The sequence below is a fragment of the Dermacentor albipictus genome, chromosome 1 (genome assembly GCF_038994185.2).
Source record: "Dermacentor albipictus isolate Rhodes 1998 colony chromosome 1, USDA_Dalb.pri_finalv2, whole genome shotgun sequence".
NCBI lineage: Eukaryota > Metazoa > Arthropoda > Arachnida > Ixodida > Ixodidae > Dermacentor > Dermacentor albipictus.
This window is the reverse complement of record NC_091821.1, coordinates 220,757,129-220,778,925: the sequence shown is the minus strand read 5'-3', so window position 1 is coordinate 220,778,925 and position 21,797 is coordinate 220,757,129. Positions and strand designations below refer to the sequence as shown.

General features: G+C 45.0%; 1 protein-coding gene and 1 long non-coding RNA gene across 7 annotated transcripts in view; one reads left to right on the top strand and one right to left on the bottom strand.

Moving 5' to 3' along the window:
- LOC135919902 (bromodomain-containing protein 7-like) overlaps positions 1 to 2,167 on the top strand; it is a 119,110-nt gene extending 116,943 nt beyond the window's left edge. The window contains exon 17 of one of the 3 annotated variants that reach the window (XM_065453897.1): positions 1,624 to 2,167. In XM_065453897.1, the coding sequence (XP_065309969.1) occupies positions 1,624 to 1,810 (187 nt within the window). In that variant the 3' untranslated portion in view covers positions 1,811 to 2,167. The remainder of the gene's footprint in view (positions 1 to 1,623) is intronic. The other 2 variants (XM_065453900.2, XM_065453902.2) reach the window with 2 other exon arrangements.
- Positions 1 to 21,797, bottom strand: part of LOC135919904 (uncharacterized) — a 62,014-nt gene that overhangs the window by 13,536 nt on the left and 26,681 nt on the right. The gene's annotated exons all lie outside the window — the stretch shown is intronic.

The following is a 21,797-nucleotide window of genomic DNA, read 5'->3' as shown; positions in this document are numbered from 1 at the left end:
ACCTAAAACCCTAGAATTTAATTTTAATATTAATATTAATTTTAGAGCGGAAATTGATGTGGTTAAATTCATATTGCTTTTCAGCGGGGTTGTGAGTTGGCCTACGCGTTTTTGTTTGATCGGAGAAAAGCTGTGGCGTACACAGATGATTATCGCATTCCGATAAACTGTCCACACTTCACAGAAACAGTGCACTCCAAGACGGGACACTAGGGAAGAATCACACACACACTGCGCCGACTGACAACTGCATGTTTATTATCTTGCTGTTTCAAGGCCTTGCAACGCAGTTAGCGCAGTGTGTGTGTGGTTCTTCCCTTGTGTCCAGTGTTGAAGCGCAGCTATTTCTGCGATAATGAATAAACTACCTCGTCAGTCAATCCTCGCATGGCCACACTTGTCCTTGATCGCTTAGACGGCAGGTACCTCCTACACGCATTGGGGGCATGGTCCTTCCCCACTTGTGTATGCTTGAATAGCAGGATAGCGTGCGTAAATTTCAGTGGCCATGAATCTCGCCCGACCATTGTGAACAAACCGGCCGTGCGTCTGTTTGACTTACCTCCCTTCGTCTTTTTGCTCTTCTCATATTTTCTAACAGTTGCGAACCATGTCGCATTGAAAACTAGCCTCCTTGCCGCAGTATACTGGGCAGGGCTCAAATAAGGCAAGCCAAGATAGCGCCCCTTTATCCTGTATGCATAGTCTTCATGTTACCGCTACGATTTAGTGACAGTCTGAGGACGCATGTCATCTGTTCGACTGCAGTACTGCACTACACGTGCTCAGATGTCTAAACATCAGTGCCTGTTCACATGTTAAGCACCAGTGTACTGCCAGGACCATGTGCGTGTTCTTAGCATTAAATTCCTTATTAGTGAGAACCACCACGTCCGCGCATAGTCGTAAATACAGAAAAAAACACTTTTATCCTTTATTCATTTTTGCATACAGCTCCATAGTGGCATACAGCTCCATAGTGACACAGTATGGGCAGCCAGTTGAGAAAAAACAATTACGCCGAAACCATCGATTATTATTGTCAAAGTAAGCGAATAGCTTATATGCAGACCGCAGAAATCAAATGGACACACTACCAATACTTCCGAAGTATATACTGTTGACTTCTAATATCGGTGTTTGATGATGGCGTTTCCTTTTAAAAGGTATAACTAGGGTATTTTTGTAACGCAATCGATACGTCACTTCTAGGAAAGGTCTAACTGCAGAGTAGCGCTTAAAGTGCGAGGCGAGAAAGCTCCATTGTGGCGCATATATATATTTTTTTGCTCTTCAGGGGACGCTTTGCATGGCCGCTCTATTTCGTTGGCGCAGTAAGGGACGCCGCCAACATCGACACACAATGCTTCGAAAGTTGGGCCAGAATGAAGTACTGACGACCCGCCTTGGTATAGTCCATTGTTCTATGGCGTTGCGCTGCTGAATTTGAGGACGCGGGTTCGATCCCGGCCGATGGGGGCGTAATGCAAGAACGCTCGTGTATCCAGAATTAGGTGCACGTTAAAGAAACCCAGGAAGTCAAAATTAATCCGGCGTCCCCCACTACATAATCAGATCGTGGTTTTCGCACCTGAACTACCATTTCTTTAATTTTTTTTTCAGGTCCTCACGTTCCGCTCTACTATGGCGTACTGTTGCAGTCGTGGTGAGAGCGAACGCAAGAAGGAACGTGAACGCGGCGGCCTCTTGCATCTTCTCGCCGCACGACTCCTGCCACAGGCGCGAAGATGGGCAAGCGCACGATGTCGTTTTGTCGCTTGCACGGCTTTCCGAAACGCCCGATCTCTAAATTAACGAGTTAGTCACGTTAGGTCACGAGGCGACCCGGAGGCCTTGGCTTGCCTTGGTTTCGTTCACGACGGCGTAAGTGCGGCGAAAAGAAAGAAAGCGAGAAAAAAAAACACAACGTCATATAGTTGTGCAAAACTAGCTCGCCGAGTTAGCAGTTACAAAACGCTTTTTCATCGCTTATTTCTTGTCCTCCTAGCTACTATAGACGATTTTAGTTTAAATTCCTGATCGGCCGCTATAGCTTGCTTTCTTATGCTAGTGTTCATGCATGTGCTTATGCAGGAGCATATACAGGAACACTATCTTAGGCGAGTACACAGCGCCCCTCATCTTTAGGAAGTGAATAGAGCGAGAGAGAGAGAGAAAAAGAATAAAAGAAAGAGGTTAGCCAGAGGATATTTTCTGTGTTGGCGATTCTGTACTGGGGAAGAGGAAAAGGAAGTGAAAGCTTGTATGGTGCCGTGGTTGGGCTGTGCGTTAGTCCGGTAGCTACTCATATACTCAACCGTGTTATCGCGGTTATATTCGCTTCTCTTCGACGTAGTTGGGAATATAAGCATCAAGTGTGCCATTTTCCTGCGTGGTATTCCATGCACCTTGATCACATGAACAATTACAGCGTTCCTATAAGCTGAGCAGAAAAAAATAATGTGAGAGCGTCGCAATGCCTGCACTGAGAAGCTTTGTATATCGTTGTGACGTTCATCGAAATTTTACGCGCATTTATTCGTCATTGCAGGTAGAAAAAAAAAATTGACTCGCCATCCTGACCCTGCGAAAGCAGATGGCCAGCGAAGCTGTTAGAAAACCACTCAAATGCCGCCGATGGGGATATGAAATGTTTTATTGTTCTGCCTAGTCTTAGCACGACACCGTTGTTGAGCATTACGATTTTGCACTCTTCGACGCTCGACGTATTCACGCTGCGCTTCGGGAGCCTTAACTTTGCGTGGTCTACCCTAGCGGTCTTGCAATGAACTGAATGAGTTACCAGGCAGGCCTCCCTTTTATATATGAAGTTTGGTGACGACACTCACTGATTCGTACGCTGCTGTTGTCCCTTTCCCACCGGAGCAGCTCATGCAACCGTAATATTTACTGGGAAACACACGCGGGTACAAGGAACGTGCCTTGCACTGTTCACAGGCGCCTTTATCATCCATCATGCGGTTTTGACGCTTGTTTTGTGCTTTTCTTTATTGAAATGAATACTGAGCTCTGTGTTGTATATGCTTGATTGCAAAGGAGATATGCACTTCTTTTCGGGTCGTTTTTTTTTTGCTGGCGGGCACGAAAATTATTACAAACTGGAGGTTAACAGCTTGGCTATAAAAAACACGTCCAAATTTTTTTAACAATACGTTATGTGACGAACATTCGACAAATCCAGTGATTTTGAATTATATATGTTCTTCGACTCCACACACACACACACACACACGCGTATATATATATATATATATATATATATATATATATATATATATATATATATATATATATATATATATATATATATATATATATATATATATATATATGTAACATTTAATAATGGATTTGAACATTCCTTACACCGGCAGCGCATTGAACATTCTTCAAGTACGCCTTGTAGATAACTTAGGGAAGGGAACCGCTCCCCAAACAACAGCATATTAAGAAAAACACACACTTTGGAAGCGTAGAAGTGCAGACCGGTTGGTTGGATGTAGGATTGGCAAGAATGATATAGCGCCGACAGATAGGCGTTTATTTCTCTGTGCTGCCCGCATGTTGGCGCTATTTTAGCACTGATATAATAAAAACACTTACAACAAGGTTATTAAAGGCGTGGCCTACGTCCGCGCACCGAGAAGCGGCATATTATGACGATATTCTTGCTTCACTCTGTCAACCTTACCCCAAAAGTTGCTCGTAATAACGGCATCTTTGTAATAACGTGCTTAAAGAAGGCCTATATATGCCCTAGGCGTAGAGTGTAAATTAGATGACTAAATTTTACGTGATAACTTTACCTGATCTCATGATATCATTCGTGAAGCTCGGTATTTTATTCCGGCATATTTTATAGCTAATGAACGAGTGATTCACTCGCAAGATCAGAGCTGTCGCTAACGAGCCTATAAATGCAAAGCAAGGCGTGCAAGCTAAAAACAAACCAACGCACGCGTCCTGTAATTCTGTCTTAGTGCAGTCGAAAATACAAAGCGCTACGTAGCCTCTTCAAATCGACAATGGGCGGACCGAAGTCGTACGTATATAGCCAAGTTAGTATAGCAGGTGTGACGCCGTTCTTCCGAAGAAAAAGAAAATTTAGGAAGAAGGAAGCCCGGTTGTTATCCGAGAATGTGTTTAGCATGTTTTGTGAGGTGGTTATTCGTGTCACTGTGTTGCAGTATATTTGTTATGAGTGGCGCTGCCCTTACCACCGTGCCTTAACCATGTGTGGGAGCCAGCCGATCCCTCGAGCGCCACTTCCTCAATGACCAGCTCGGGACCCCGTGCAGCGTCTGCGACCAGAGGCACGGCGTCTCATCGACAGCGTCTCAAAACGCTAGCTGTCACGAGGGAAGAACGCGAGAACGCTCCCCTTAGCACCGTGCCACCGTGCGGTATTGCCGTGTGGTCTGTGCCCCTGTGTTAGACTTATATCTTCGGGATCGGGCCACGAAAACGGTTGCACAGTCGCAAGAAAATCGCGGTTAGTTCTCAAAGAATCCTAAACGCATTAAAAGAGGGAGACGACGTATACAGAGGGGCTGCCCTGACTGCCCCCTGAACAGCAAGCTGACTTCGAAACGTCCCACGCGCGAATGCAACACGATATGGTGCCCACTTCCCTCCCAAAGAAAGCCGAAGAAATGACAAAAGGCGGGCGAGCTCGAAGCAGTCATCACACTCTTCTCGCGCCCGTTATTGGCCCAGTTGCGGGCGTATATCGTAAATTGTGCAAGCTTTCTTGTTGTATAAGCATGTCGAAATTGCGGCTAGTTATAGGGGAGTTGTGCTAAAGGCCTATTGTGAAAATTATCACGCGCACAGAACGCAATCAGACCAGAGTTCAATCTTATTGCAACAGGGTAACGAAAATGGTAGCACACCAGATTGTTATCGGACTCAATTCCATCTCAATGAGCATTCATTATGTAGTTTTGGTTTCTTGCTTTACTTGTTGGTGCCCCCTGATTAGTTAGTGTCAGATTTTATTTTATTTTTATTTTTATTTACAGCTCTCTGGTTTTAAAGTGCTGTGCTCTGGATTTATATTGGTAGTGGGAACTCGTGACAGATGTCAACCGACCTCATTCCGATGGGGGCAGAATGCACGAGTCTGTGATAAGCGTCGGGAGCACGTTTAAAAGACCCCACGTGCTCAATCAAACTCACTCCGGAGCCCTTCAGTAAGGCGTCTCTCGGAGCCTAGTGTTTCTCTCGGAACATAGAGACATTGAAATCACGCACTTGCGCATTAGTCAATCAAGAAGTCTAGTCAGTCGTGCGGTGTCAACAAATGTTTTGGTCCAGCATGCAGTAATTTCTCCAACAGCTCGCATACTAATCCGTGCACAAGTATTATTATTTTAAACCTGTTTTGATTGAACGTTCCGTTTAATGTGACGGGAGCCACACACTAAACAAAGTTATACGCTTGCACATTGGTGAGCACGAGGTGAAACAAAACCATGCCTCCCCCCCTCCCCCCCCCCCACACACACATACACTTGTATTTCCCATCGCAACTAGCCCGCTGAAGGGGGAGCAAACGTGAAAGATGGGCAATTCGGAGCCGAGTCATGTGCTCCGGTGAAGCTATGCGCACAGAATAATAAAAGTGAAAGTTGGGTACTCAGTCAATTGAGATGAAATTTTATTGAAAAACTCCATTTGAGACTCTGGGCAGCTTTTGAAGCTAGCTATAATATGGAGCTACCAAAATGCCCCGGCCCATAGTGTGCGTATTCGGTGGCGAGGCCCATCATCCCTGTAGAAAACTCTTAGTAAGGAACAAGAAGAAAACAAAAGAAAGGAAGACCTATAGGTGCAAGACCATCTCATATTCCGAGTTTCCCTCCGTAACGGACGTTGTGGAGACACGAATTCATGCAAACAACGGCGCACCATGCGCGTTTTATTGTATCTCTCTCTCTCTCTCTCGTTTCTTTATGTTTATTTTTTGGTGTGTGTATTTTGTGTGTTTCACGCTGTTGCGCAGAGGTTGAACATACCGACTGCCACGCGCGAATCGCTCCGCGCAGGCATCCGGGAAGCCTTTTCTTTTTCCAACGACATGCTCTTACGCAATCTCTTCGTACATTCTTTATTAGCGTCCCCGTTCTTTGTCCTTGCGCGAGGGGCATCTGACGCTATTTATATTTCTGAAATTTTTAGACGCCTATTTTAGGCAACAGCGATTTTTATAGCATTGTATGTTACTCTGGCAGTAGAGAAAAGAGAAAAATAAAAAATTAAAGAAAGAAGGAAATGAAACCTAAACGTTATTCAAGACGAGGTTATTCAGGAGGAGACAAAGGGCACGTAAAACAACGAAAGTGGATATAACCAAAGAGCACGTGCGGCTCGTGTGTAACGAAGCCCCGGCAGTAGTTGTGGCGCATGCTCTTACGCGCAAAGTGTGTCAGGGGAAACAAAGCGAGTCCGCGCAATTCGACCGTAAGGTTTAGACCTTTACTTCGGAGCGCGAGGAACACGTACTGTTGCGCGTGCATAGAAAGCGCACGTGTCTGCGAATGTCCCTGCTGCTTTCGAGCAGGCGCACACATATAGGCTCACAAAAACCCAGAGGGCATTACAGGGCGACGCCCCCAAAGAGGCCCTCGCTGGAAAATTTGCGGCTACGGGGTTCTGTGTTTCTGCGCAGCGCATATAAGCGGCAGACGCGCGATTAGAACGTACGAAGTTTCCAAGTTTGCTCACGATATTGTTTTGTTGTTCTTTTTTTTGCCTCTCGCCCATTTTTGGGTGCTTCAACATGGTGCTGTTCCTTCATTTTACCGGTCAAGTACTTTGAACGACAGTCACCGTTTTGACAGCGAGAAAGCAAATTACCGAGGTGCTTCTGCAGAGCTGCGCGCGTTCTTGTGAAGGGCAAAGAAGCAGCGGCCTGTCTGTCTGTTTTTCGTCGGACGACACGGGCGTTCCGCCGCAAATGGCGTATTTTTTTTTTTTTCACATTTGACCCAGCAGCCTGTCGCGGCCTTGCTGCCTCACCTCTGCGAGCCGTTGCCGCTTCGATATGGTCTTGTAAATGCACTTGGGAAGAGAATGGCTGAAGGTTGGCCCCTCGCACGCCCCGCGAGAAAAAACAACAACATAAAAATATTAAACAAAAATAGAAAAAAATAGCTTTTAGTTGGTCCTGCTTCGAAAACGGCCCCGGCGATTCTGTTCAATTGTATTTCGTCTAACCTTCGACAAAGCGCTTTGCCGCTATGAGGAGGAACAACAACGTAACACGACAGCGCGAACTGCACCGAGCACGTAATCTTCGCGCGCGTGCAGGCCTTGCGAGAGTGTCGAGAGAAGTATAAATAAGAATAAGGCGAGAGCCGGGACAAATGGAGCACTCTCGCAGTGCGCCGGTTGCACAGAAGCCATTTCGGAAAGCGAGGCTTTCCGCAAGCGTTAAAAGGGGACTATGCCATTGCCCGTCTTAACTTCACTCCCCTTTCGTGATATGTTTTTTGAGGCCATTTCTGATGTCTGAGCATTAAGATGGAGCGTAAAATGGGCCGATACCGGCGAGATCTTACGCACTTTTTCGACTGCAACGCGGTGGCCATTAGTGCGCCCACAACAAAGCTGTGTGCCAGCAACACCGTACACCCAATCGTGTCCCTCTCGGTCATTGAGTTCAGTGGTGCAGAAAGGAAGGCAGGAGAGAGAAAGAAGAGAGCTGCTGGAAGGGCGACCAGGCAGTGTCCGATATATATGCTGGGTGAGGGTGCGTGATGATGCTCGCTCTTCGCCGATGGCACGGCGTTCGAGTCTCGCCCCCGGGTTCGAAAACCCCGGTTCCTAAAGTACGCGCAGATGTGTCACACACGAACCGCCTGCGTACGGCAATCGACGCTCGCGAGGTCACAGCAGGCGCCCGCTTTGGTAGGTGTCTGAACGCGCGGATGTCGCGCACTGCCACCGGACAATGGATTTTACCACTGCGCTGAAGAACTGATTGGTGCGTTGCGCTACCGGTTGAGAAATGTGATGCTCGGATCTAGGAGAAAAGAACACTGGTGTCTCGAGAATCTTTTAACGCGATAACAAAGACCTTCGCCGAGCGCTAGAAAACGCTCAGCGTTCTGCGGTATGCTCAACCTTCAAAGTTATACACCGTATCGAAGAACTCTGGTTATACGTTCACCAGCTTTAATTTTAAAAAATCGCGAGCTACGCGAACACAGCTTTCATAAATGATTTATGTTCCATTGTTGATATTGTGCGCGCAGATAATCTCCTGGCCAGCAGCAAGACGGGTCAAATCGTCCCCTTTGTATATTTTAATTTGTATACAACTGGTAAGTATGCTCAAGCGGCTACGTGTAGTCGATATAGTATGCGCAACTCACACCACACTTGTATAGAATGCGGGAACGTTAGTTGCTTTCTGGTGTGCGTCACATCGTTCTACCGGGATGGGGAGGGGCGGCTGGGTTGTAACATACAATCTTAGAAGAAAGGTCGCAGTGTTAATCCGATATAATGAAAGAAGAAACAGTTCATTTAAATGATGCACCGAAACTATCTTCACCCAGCACAATACACCACGGGCAAGATGAGCTAGTAGCCATTTCTAACTTACCTCAATTGGACTTTTATGGTTTAAGGGATAGTAGCTCCTGCAGTTTCTAAATTTTTGCTTGCAGTTACAAACTTTTTACAAGCTTTCTTTAAGCCTAATGCAAGATACGCATGGTAGCAAAGCTTATATGGAGCCAACACGCTTAGGAAATGGCGGTTTATGGACACTGGCGCCATCTGTGTGACGAAGGAGACTTCCGATGGAACAAAACCTATGCTGTAATGCCGCACCGGAAGAAACAAGAAAAGGAAATGACGTCACGATTGCCTGCTTCCTGGCACTAACGGTATAATCATATGCATATACAGGGTGATAATTTTTGTTTTATGGAGATTTTAAAATCGCCTGTGGCAGATAGCATAATTCTTGTCCTTTAGCTGGACTATTCAGGGAAGCAGACACAACTTGCACGAGAAATCAAAGCACATATTCAACTAATTAACAAAAATTCACTGATGATCTTCAGAATTAAATACTCGACGTCACATACCGCAATGTACGAATTGTGGGCGGTGGGTTTGCAAGACATAGCCACTTGGAATGAATTTCTAGAATGACATTGGTTTGGAGATACACGCCATCAGACTTGCCGTAATAATACACTGTTGTGCCCACCTACTTTTTTAACGAAAACATCTTTTATGCATTGAAGGAAAAAACTAACTGGAACGCCCACGTATTTCGTTCCACACTTTGGGAAATAATATCTCGAAACTGGTGTCATCCTGGAAATTGATTTGTAACTGAGTATAGAATTACATTATACGCAACATGCTATTTTTAAAAGTTCCCTAAAACTTGAATATGACCACCCTGTATATATATGCACACGCGTGCGCATGCATACGTTAGCACAAACGAGACACACACGCTCGTGCTCGAACATACACGCTTTCATTTTTACAAAATCACTAGTAAGTGGGATGGAGCCACTGAACAGAGCGAACACTACATTTACTCAGCCACGATCTTGTTCTCTTTATTCTAAGACAGCGGACATTAGATGCAGCGGTTTATAGAGGAGCACAAATGCAGCTGTCGGTCGCACATACATATTTAATTTCGATCCCGTTTAACTGACAAAAATTGTAAATGTGTGCAGTAACATTAAGTGCGAGAGAGAGACAGAAAAAAAAGGAAAGGCAGGAGGTTAACCTTGTTGTATCCAGTTTGCTACCCTGCACTGGTTGAAGGGGAAGCGGACAGGAAAGGGAAGAAAAGGAAAAAGCACGGATGACGGTCGAGTCTATGATCCCAGTGTATATATATATATATATATATATATATATATATATATATATATATATATATATATATATATATATATATATATATATATATATGTGATAAGCGCAACTTCGCGGTTATCTTTGGTTTACTTACCCAACAGTTTCGGTCGGTGGACCGACCTTTTTATACAAGGTATCCCTTGTGCTTGCCTTTAAGAATACGTTTGGCCCATTGAACAATGCAGTTAATATATATAATTCTGTGAGCGATCTGTCGTCCTAGTCGAAAGAGGCGAAGTATATGAGGATGTATATATAGTCTCGTCGCAATCGCAAATGATGAACGAGGCACTGTACATCATGCCGATGCGAAAACACTAGGCGTTCGTAACGGCGACGTCTAACCGTAAGCGACACGACGGTAAAATTGCGTCGCGTCGAGATGGACCAGGCGGTAGTCGAAACTGCATCGAAGTTTCAAGGGAGAGTTCAGTAATGTGGAAAGTTGGGCTAGTTGGTGATTAATCATCATACGTTGCTGGTGAAGCAGTGCACTGACACGGATACAGTGAAGACACACAAGAAAAGACACTCGCTGCACTCGCAACTGCAGTAGACTCTCAATAAACGGAACTCCAAGGGACCGAAAAAATTTGTTCCATTTAACAAGAGTTCCGTTTACTGAGAGAGATGTGCAAAAGTGGAGATTTATGTGCGTGCACTCTTATACCATTTTATGGAACTCTAAGCACTAGAAGGTGAATGTACCTGATAAGTTTTTCAGAAAGGAAGAAAACTGCAAGATGTTTTGGTACAGCACTCACAAAGTTTATTTGGCAACAATTAGTCACTGTGCACTAAAATATGCACCAATTTTGCTTTGTTTGAGTCCTTGGAACTGCATCTTTAGGATTGTTTTTTCCATGGCACTTAAGCTTTGGACAAACATTTCAGATCCTGGTTCCCTCAGAAAAACATTTTTGAGATACTGCACAGCTGATTCTGCTCCTTGAAGTGTGGTAGGCTCCACGGTCGCTACCCCTTCAGATTCCTCTTCTGGCTCACTTTCTTCTTCGTCACACACCTCAGCAACAATGCTCTCCACCGTGTTTTCAGGGCAAGTCACAACATCACCATCGATGTGTACGTACTCATCAAAGTCCAGATGGATTTCCTTTAAAGCACACTGCTCTACTACCTCCTGCCTCTCAAGGGCATCTTCACCGTCACATTCAGGCAAATCCTGCAAGTGGGATGCCTGGTCACTCGAAGAAAATCCCGCGTGCCTAAAGCAATTTGCTATAGTATTAGCAGTCAGCTGCCTCCAGGCATCGGCAATAAGATGAATGGCGCCAATGATGTCCACCTTGTACTCCTTATTCTGGTCCATACACACCAGCATCCTCTGCAGGAGACCCTTGCGGAAGCGGGCTTTCAGGGCTTGAATAACTCCCTGATCCATGGGCTGCAACAGTGCCGTGGTGTTGGCCGGGAGAAGCTCCAACTGGATCGACTTCAGTCCTGTTGCAGTCCCATGTCCAGGGCAGTTATCACCAAGGAAAAGTACTTTCCTCTTCTGCCGCGAAAATCGCGCATCCTCGGTGTGCAGCCATTTGTTGAAGAGGGCTTGCGTCATCCACGCTTTTGAGTTTGACTCGTAAGTTACGGGCATATTAGTTATCCCCTTAAAACAGCGAGGGTTTTTCGATTTCCCGATCACAAGCAGCTTGAACTTGTCGCTGCCCGACATGTTCGCTCCTACAAGAACAGTCAGTCTTTCTTTGCTCAGTTTGCCACCTGTGCATTTCTCACCTTTGAAAGCCATCGATTTCGTTAGCAGAAGCTTAAAAAAAAGCGCGGTTTCATCTACGTTGTAGATGTCATTGTCGTAGCCAACCGGAGATAATCTCTGGTTAACCTCCCTGTCTTTCCTTTGCCTTTCTCTCTCTCTCTTGAATTGACGCATAATCTCCGGAAGCCGCCCTGCGCGCGAGTCCCGACACGCTGTCGCATCAGCTGCTGCGGCTTCTCCTGCAATGGTGCGAAAAACGAGGCCGTTTCTGTCTTTAAACCTTGACAGCCAGCCCTCACTGCACAAGAAGTCTGTTACCCCGAGTTGAAGGACAAACTCTTCTGCCTTGGCACGGATTAGTGGACCGTTGATGGGAATGTTCTGGCTCCGGGCTCTCCTAAGCCACAACACGAGACACTTCTCCAGTTCTTCGTGGTTGCCTTGTTGCAGACGCTTCCTCTGGGGCCCGAATTGCGAACTTTCGAAGGCATTCCGTAGCTTCTTGTCGTGCAGGATCCTCGTTAAGCTGCTTTTCGGGACGCCGTGCTTCGTTGCGAGCGCCGACTTCGTGTAAGAGCCACTTTCGAAGTCAAGAATAATGTCCATCTTCTTTTCTAACGTAAGCGCATGGTGTGCACGCTTCTGTGCCGCCATTGAAACAACAGAGGCTAGGCCTCAACTTCGCGAGAGCTTACAGGCCACCGATGTTAGAAAACGCGGCAATGAAGCACGAATGGCACCACGACGGCACGAACGAGGCGGCGAGGGCTAAGCCCTGTAACCTCGGCGACTTGAACTGACGAACGACTAGAATAAGAACTGGGCTAACACAACACAAGAACTGCTCATTCGTTGCGCGAACACGGCTGACTACCAGCGAGGTGAGGCTTACGACTAAAAACAAGAAACAGCCGGAACCGCAAAAAACTGACAATGGGTCTGCCAAGAAGTTTCATTTCTGGTTCCGTTTACACGGTGAGGCGGAAATTTTAGTTCCGATTACCGAAAGTTTTTTTACGTTATGTGAATACAACACCAACCAAACTACAGGCGACTGTTCCGTTTAAGCGGCAATTCCCTTTAAGCGATTTACGTTTATTGAGATTCTACTGTATTTCATTTCAGAACACGTACTTCATATTTATATACCTGCGCACCTTCAGGCGTCAAAGATAATCAAGGCAAGATTAAAGTCATTTTAAAGATAATTTGCCCGCGCATATTCGAGCGTCAAAGATATGGCACCTATCTATCATGGTGTGCAACCCTATCGTATTTGTTGCGCCCCTAACGAACATTTTTTATTACACAATTTTTTCTTTCTTAGTGTTCTTCCAAAAAGGCAACGTAACCATGGCTTAGATGTACAGATGGCTGACTGATACAACCCTCTCCACTCTTGTGAATATGAAAAGCTTCGATTATTTCCCTGGTCAGCTGATCCTTATGGTGCGATAAAACTGTAGTGTCATTGTAAAGCGGCCAGCACCCATGTTGTGAGCAGTGCCCTTTAATGTGGGCATGAGTGTTTTCCCCCAGTGACCTTTTTGTGCTCCAGAAGTCTTGTGTTAACACACCGACCCGTTTGGCCGATGCATACTTTTCCACGCGATATGGGCAAGTAGTAGACGACGGACGACCTGCACTTGACAAGTTTTTCTTTATGCTTGACCGTGCACTTACGACCACTTACCTTTATTTTTGTTGAAACTCTACGATCCAGTCCTGCACATATTTTTCTGAGTTTGTTTGGTGCTGAAAAAACTACTTGTAGACCATATCTGCCACCTACGTTTCTTAAGCTATGTCCAGTCTTGTGGGCATATGGTAGTGACGCATTTTTTTTTTTTTTTGCTGTTATTCTCTTTTCTGTTACGCTCTTTCTGATAGCCATTGCGCACATAACGAATCAACCTATAGGCTGATGTACACAGTACATGTTTTTCATATCCTGCATTCTTTAGCCTGATAACTTGTTGGTTCAAAACTTTTTTTATTTTTTCCGGTAAAAAAAAAGGGGGGGGGGGGGTCTCAGTTAAGGCCGCTCACAGGCACGAGAAAGCTATGCCGCTTTTTGATACTTTTGCGTGTCCCAAATTGTTGCTAAGCAAGGATTTTTCTGATCGTGGATTGTATAACCAGCAAACGTGGTCCGGTGTGGCAGAAAAATATGTGCCGGACTGGATCGTAGAGTTTCAACAAAGATAAAAGTAAATGGTCGTAAGTGCACGGTCAAGCATAAGGAAGAAATTGTCGAGTGCAGGTCATCCGTAGTCTACTGTTTGCCCATACCGTGTGGAAAAGTATACATCGGCCAGACGGGTCGGTGTGTTAACACAAGACTTTTGGAGCACAAAAGGTCACTGGGGGAAAACACTCATTCCCACATTAAAGGGCACTGCTCACAACATGGGTGCTGGCTGCTTTACAACGACACTACAGTTTAATCGCACCATAAGGATCAGCTGACCAGGGAAATAATCGAAGCCTTTCACAAGAGGGGAGAGGGATGTATCAGTCAGCCATCTGTACATTTAAGCCATGGGGAGGTTGCCTTTTTGGAAGAACAATAAAGGAAGAAAAAATTGTGTAATAAAAAATTTTTGTTAGGGGTGCAACAAATAAGATAGGATTGCACACCACGATAGATAGGCGCCACATCTTTGACGCCCGAGTATGCGCGGGCAAATGATTGTAAAAAATGCCTTTCATCTTGCCTTGATTATCTTTGACGCCTGAAGGTGCGTAGGTATATAAATATGAAGTATGTGTTCTGAAATGAAATAGTTGCGAGTGCAGCGAGTGTCGTCTCGTGTGTCTTCACTGTGTCCGTGTCAGTGCGCTGCTTCACCAGCAAGGTACGATGTCAAGGGAGAGCATTCGCGAGTTGGCTCATTCCGGTGAATTCAAATTTTATAAAGCATTGCGATGAGCAAGTAGGCGGAACTGCCGCGCTGCACCAGGCGTTGACAGTGGCACAGACACACGTTGCACTTATATCGAGGGCGGAACGTTCTGCTGCTTCAGCTATTTCGCTGCCGACGATGTGGCAATGGACCTTGAGCCACTGAAATTTAGTCACGTACCTGTCTTCAACAGCGCCCCGGTGAGATTCTCTAATTTCGGATACCAGCACACCAAAAGCTTACTAGCGAAGACCCGTAGATTTCAGGTGTGCGCGCGTTTCTTCAAATGCCACAATGACTGTTCAAAATGCCGACCGTGCCATTGACTAAAAGGGCAGTAGAAGGAATATAAAAAAAATGTGACGGCAGTTGTGCTTACTCGGAGCCATAAACCGTCACTGATGTGGGCAGTGGATTCTCCCGTACGTATAAGGCAGAACGCATTGTAGTTTGCATTTCAGAACGATTTTCTGCGTCGTTCAAACGCGCCTAAATTTCGCTGCGAGAAACAAGCGCGCTAACACGAACGAGGCCGCCACTTCTCTGCCGTGTGAGCGGAAAGCACGGAGATGACCCACATGGTGCACCGTGACAATTACCGTAACGAAACAAAAGGCACAGCATGTCACCACATGCACGCGTACTAGAGTGCAGTGCTCATTGAAGGAGCTAAGTGCTGTATACTTAATCCAAGCATGGTTATATGGACCTAATAATAAAATTGCTTTGCTTTAATTGAGTCAATCTCATCGGGAGTAATACGCCAGGCGTACGGCCAGGCAAATATCTCCAGCACTCATTAACGAATGTCTCCCTCTCTTAAATTCGTAGGCTGCTACAAAACGAGACACGCTTATTAAGGGCCAGAAACGATCGTGTAGAAGTCGCCTCTTTCGTGCGTACGCTGAGGAACTGCACAACAATCGCGGTCCTGCAGCAGAATCATTCGCGAGAGTATTCAGCATCAGTCTTTCTCCCTGTAGCAACTGTTGTTATCCCTTATAGTATTCGAGCAGAATCGAATATTCGACAATTTTTAATAGTGAACAATAGAACCGAATAGCAAAAACTATTCGGTTCGTATTATAAATATCAATTATTCGCACACACCGTACTCATAATAGTTATAAACCATTCGTTTGTTTCGGACATAGCCGAGTGAGCCCAACCATCGCTTCACCATTTACCGCGCCGTTTTAAGAACGGCCGCAGGGTCATTCATGTAATTACTACACTGTTAAAAGATTTGCGTGAAAAAAAAAAGTATGGTAGTTTTTTGTTCTCTTCTGTTTTCTGCTAGCTGGTTTTTCTGTGATTTCACCAAAATAACGTGTTTATTGTTTTTCTGTAACATTACAGAAAATAAAAAATAATTTAATTATATAGTCTATTCCATTAAGGGAGTAACTTTTAATCCCCTCATGACTGCATATTTCATGTCGAACGAAATAGTCAAATGCTGCAATTCAGTTGTAACAAGTCATACATGTACAGAATAGCACGCTGCATAGAATACATGAGATGTGACCACTGACAAGACATCTTGCGCCAAGACACCCGGCACTATGCGACACATCCAATTCGCCACTGTACGAGTTTATGCAGCCATACTCAGAACGAAATCACTCGCCCTGATTGCAGTTGTGTCTTATTCAGAAACCAAGGCCAATTGGCCCGTGCATACGATATCTACCTACCTATACATATACGTTTATGTACCTATATATGTACCTATTGAGAATAGTAAAGAGACGAATAAATGTCATTTCGCTCACTGTGATGATGACAAATTTTTCGCTTTACTGTATGGGGACCAAATCTGTTAAAATCAAGAAAAATTCGGTCTCTGACCCCAATAGAGAAGGTAATTTTTAAAAATGAAATAATATGTTTTCGTCATTGAAAGAAATTGTCTAGTAAAATTGAAATGTTCAGTTCTTTCTTTTTTTTCACGTATATTTTTTGCAGTGTACGTACCCTATGCGTTCGACGGTTGCACGTATCTTATAACGTCACCATCAACCCGCCACATATATGTGTACGCTGCTTATCACTTGCAGCAACCTTACTTTGAAAAAAAAAAAGAAAGAAAGTGGGGGTTTTTAGAACATCACCTTAACTAGACATGCTGCTGAGCTTGCTGACAGAGCAGAAAATGTTTCCTGTAAATAATCCTGTAACGAACCGGCTTGTTTTTCTGTGCAAAAATATCATTGAGGTCAATCGATATACTTTGTGTCATCGTGTTAATTTCATGTAGCACGCTTTTTCTAGCTTCCGCTTATACGAAAACAAAGGAAAACATTTCGCACGATTAAGACAATGACAAAGAAAATACTGTTTTTGGATAAGCTTGCAGCGCAAGAGTACGGCAAATTTTTGTCAAATAATATATATATATATATATATATATATATATATATATATATATATATATATATATATATATATATTGTTACGCATGAAGAACTGGTATTTGCATGGTATATATTGAAGTAACTATATATATATATATATATATATATATATATATATATATATATATATATATATATATATATATATATATATATATATATATATATGCACCGACACTCGCGACATACATACTGTCATAGACCAACTATATAGTATATATCCAAACGGGATCGTACGAAAACAAAGGACATTCTGAGGCGCAGAGGAAAAAAAAGGGGGGAGGGGGCGGTACGCGAAAGGCAGTGACAATGAGGGTTTTAGTCCATTGCTGGACAACCTTGCGGAGGCCACTGTCGAAAGCGTGAGCCCCTTCAGGAAGGTTTTGCGTCGCGGAACACGGTGTCGGAACTGTGTCTTGTGCTTCCCTCGTTTCCCGGCAGTTGCTCGACGGTGGCTGCAACCAGAAGCGGACTGCAAGGAGGGCGCCTCGACGAACCGCTTTTAGATTCGCTGGCGTATCCGTGTCCTCGTCCTTACAACTCTAGCGTAGTGGGCAAGTTTCCCCTATAGTATAAGTGACCCCAGGTAGAGCCTGTCGTATTGCCACCCGGTGGTGTTTTCTCATGTCAGTTTGAAATTACGTTGGGCACGCAGCACACCCCTTGATAGTGTTTTGCACAGCGCTCAGTATTCACAACTGTGATAGTGTGCAGGTTGCATTTGAAGTGTACTTTCATAATGTGCATCATGTACAGTATCTATGAGGTGGTGTACCGTCAGCGTAAATTGGAACGCGAATAGAAACTGATTAGAACGCTGATTGCACGTAATCACATGAGAGTGCGATGTGCAGTCGCTCTGTAGAGGGTTTATAAGCGTGGTGTGAACCCAAACGTACGTTTCGAAGCCTGAATTAGTCCATGATTACAGATGCAGGTGAACCTGGAAACGCAAGAATGTACTCAGCCGTTTTCAACTTGTTCGCATTTGAATTTATGCTGACCGTACGGATGTTTTCTGTCTTGTACCGTCTTATGGTTTCGTTCTTTTTTATGTCTTTCTTCAAGCAGTGATAAAAAAACTTTGTAGTAGCCGGCTCTTTGTCGATCCAATATAGTATACCTTCTAAATTCTCTCTCACCAGAATCGAAGAAGCGACACCGTGTTGCAGTGTTATTGCGGCAGTGTTGTGACTGCGCTGGCAACGAGCAGTGTTTGAGGTCTATCTGCTAATATATTAGCGATCGTATACGGAGCCTTTTGCGCCACATGTTCCATAGTAAGAAATCATTGTGGTCAACAGCCCAGCGTCTTCTAGATGGCAGCGACCATAAAACGACAATTACCAGACCACGAAATCCACAAACTGGTTTCACCTGAGTGAGAAGAATAAGAAAAAAAGATGTTTTATACATTCTTATCTTTCTCTTACAGAAAACCCGATTGATATGTTCTGGAATTAATTTCAGGTGTATTGCAGGCTGCGGCGTGATCACCTTCACCAGGAAGACAACTCTTGCAATATTGCTGCTGCCCTACAGTAGATGCTTATTCACATGGCATACAAGATGGTCGCCCGAACGTTCCTAATTAGGCGGGACACGACACCATTTTATTCTCTTTCATCCCTCATCATGTATACAGTGCTCAGCAATTGGAACGTGACACTCAAAGCGCGTGACTTCTTCACACTTCTTGCTCCACCGGTGGGCGCTGGGGACACGGAGCTGATGCATTTTTGCATCACATGAAAGCCAGAATGTTTGTGATTCATTGTAAGGTGCAATCGGACCCTCAGCGATCACCGGTAACGACAAAAGTGCCGGCCGCCATGCAATCCGAGTATCGAGTTTCGGTCGTTGAGCACTGTACATATGGAGTATAGCATGCCAAGCCTGTAGCTGGGCTAACCACTCCAGTTATTACTATAGTCTCTATATTTTGTGTATGGTCCCGCTGTCCCAACGGCACAGTGCTGTCCCGTTTTCATTGCGCCTGTGTGCGTCGCACTAGGATGCAGCTTGGCGCCTCCGAAACGGAACAGCAGCTGTTTTGCCCCGAAACGTTGAGATGCAGTAAGCGGTACCTATACTGCCTCCTCGGGGTGCGATCCTCTCTACGGTACTTTGAATCTGGCGATGAAAATTCCCCCTCCCGCTTCCCCCCCCCTCGCCAAGAAAACGTGTCACCCAAATTCTTGGTTTCTATTGCCAACAAGACGAGTCGCAGTACAAAGAGGGGGAAGCGCATCACATAGCAAATACTAAATGTACTGCACGTGATAAACATGATTACTGAACACAAATCTGGCTTTAAGCAATGCGAACCAGCCAAAATCATCGGGACCACCGCTTACTCTAGAATTATGTATGCGTATCCTCCGTCTTAACAAATCGCAACATGGCAAGCTCTTAAGGCACGGCTCGCAGGTGAGAAAGAGTAGAGCTCGGAGCTCTACCCTAGGCGAAGAACTCTCGCCTTGCAAGTTGCTGCACACACAACGCAATAGAAGAAAAAAAATACTAATGCGCACAAGGAAGCGCAGCATTATTGACTAACAACGTCTACGCAAGGTACGCCATCCTGCGAAGACTGCAGTATGAGGCTCGACATCCGCCTGATATCTAGCCAGCCCCGCCACCGTGAGGCACTATCCCAAACAGCAAAATCCTACTCATACTCTTCCCAAAAATTCAGTGGTGATTTAGTGGTATAATATATATTCACGTGAAAGTCCATTGGAAAAAAACCTGCTGTCTTATAACTGCGGCGCCAAAACTGCGCATGAATAAAAAAAACATTGCAAAATAAAAACGTCATTAAGAACGGAACAGCATTCTTCGTTGCTCAGTGTACGGCCATAGGTATCAGTAAGGGTTGTGACGGTGTCTTTCATTCATCATCATCATCATCATCATCATCAGCCTGGTTACGCCCACTGCAGGGCAAAGGCCTCTCCCATACTTCTCCAACAACCCCGGTCATGTACTAATTGTGGCCATGTCATGCCTGCAAACTTCTTAATCTCATCCGCCCACCTAACTTTCTGCCGCCCCCTGCTACGCTTCCCTTCCCTTGGGATCCAGTCCGTAACCCTTAATGACCATCGGTTATCTTCCCTCCTCATTACATGTCCTGCCCATGCCCATTTCTTTTTCTTGATTTCAACTAAGATGTCAATAACTCGCGTTTGTTCCCTCACCCAATCTGCTCTTTTCTTATCCCTTAACGTTACACCTATCATTCTTCTCTCCATAGCTCGTTGCGTCGTCCTCAATTTGAGTAGAACCCTTTTCGTAAGCCTCCAGGTTTCTGCCCCGTGGGTGAGTACTGGTAAGACACAGCTATTATATTCTTTTCTCTTGAGGGATAATGGCAACCTGCTGTTCATAATCTGAGAATGCCTGCCAAATGCACCCCAGCCCATTCTTATTCTTCTGATTATTTCCGTCTCATGATCCGGATCCGCCGTCACTACCTGCCCTAAGTAGATGTATTCCCTTACGACTTCCAGTGCCTCGCTGCCTATTGTAAATTGCTGTTCTCTTCCGAGACTGTTAAGCATTACTTTAGTTTTCTGCAGATTAATTTTCAGACCCACTCTTCTGCTTTGCCTCTCCAGGTCAGTGAGCATACATTGCAATTGGTCCCCTGAGTTACTAAGCAAGGCAATATCATCAGCGAATCGCAAGTTACTAAGGTATTCTTCATTAACGTTTATCCCCAATTCTTCCCAATCCAGGTCTCTGAATACCTCCTGTAAACACGCTGTGAATAGCATTGGAGATATCGTATCTCCAATCTTTCATTGGTTTAACGGTTTTCCAAAACTGGGATGGGTTAGTAGACAAAAGCGATGGAAGCGTAGTGTTGAGTCACTCTTGGCGTTTTTTACAGAGGAGCGACATGCTATATGCGATAATGTTGGGCGTAACGTTAAGAGACAAGATGAGGTTGGTGCGGCTCTCGAGAGAAAACGGGAATAGCCGATATTCTAATTGACATCAAGGGAAATAAATGGAGCTGGGTAGGTCATGTAATGCGTAGGTTAGATAACCACTGGACCATTAGGGTTACAGAATGGATGCAAAGAAAAGGGGAACGCAGTAGAGGACGGCAGAAGACTAAGTGGGGTGACGAAATTAAGAAATTCGCAGGCACAAGTTGGAATCGGTTGGCGCAGAATAGGGGTAACTGGTGATCGCAGGGAGAGGCCTTCGTCTAGGCAGTGGACACAAAAATAGGCTGATGATAATATACGGAAAGAGCTTCGCGATAAGCTTGCCAACGAAAAACACTACTGCCGAGCTTTGCAGAACGGAAGAGGCGTTTTTCCTTATTTAGAAGCCTTTTTAGGCTTGTTGTAAACCGTGGCGCTCGCTGCTCTATTGATGCAACTTGTAGTGGTACGTGCCTATCGATCTATGAAGCGACTTTCTCTCTAGAAAGGCTCCAATTCTGCGCAACTGACCTGTCAGAAAAGCCAGGCATATGATCATCGATGAACTGTTCCAGTTCCTTATTTATTTGGGCATAGCCTCCTTTCTAGCAGTTTCTTATTGTCTTGGTAACAGTAGTTCGGGGTGAAATGTCAACGTTTAAAGTAAATTCAAGGAAGCAATGATCGCTAACACCAGGAAAGTAGGTCAGTGAGTGCACCAAGTTTGGTGTCGTGGTCAGGATCAAATCCAGCACGTTAGCAGACGTGGCCTGCTCTTGCTGGTTTGGTGACCAGTTGAGTCAAATTCAAATCTAAACATAATATAACAAATGGCTTATTCTTGATGGCCATCTCAGTGTTCGCAGGCCTGGTACCTGAC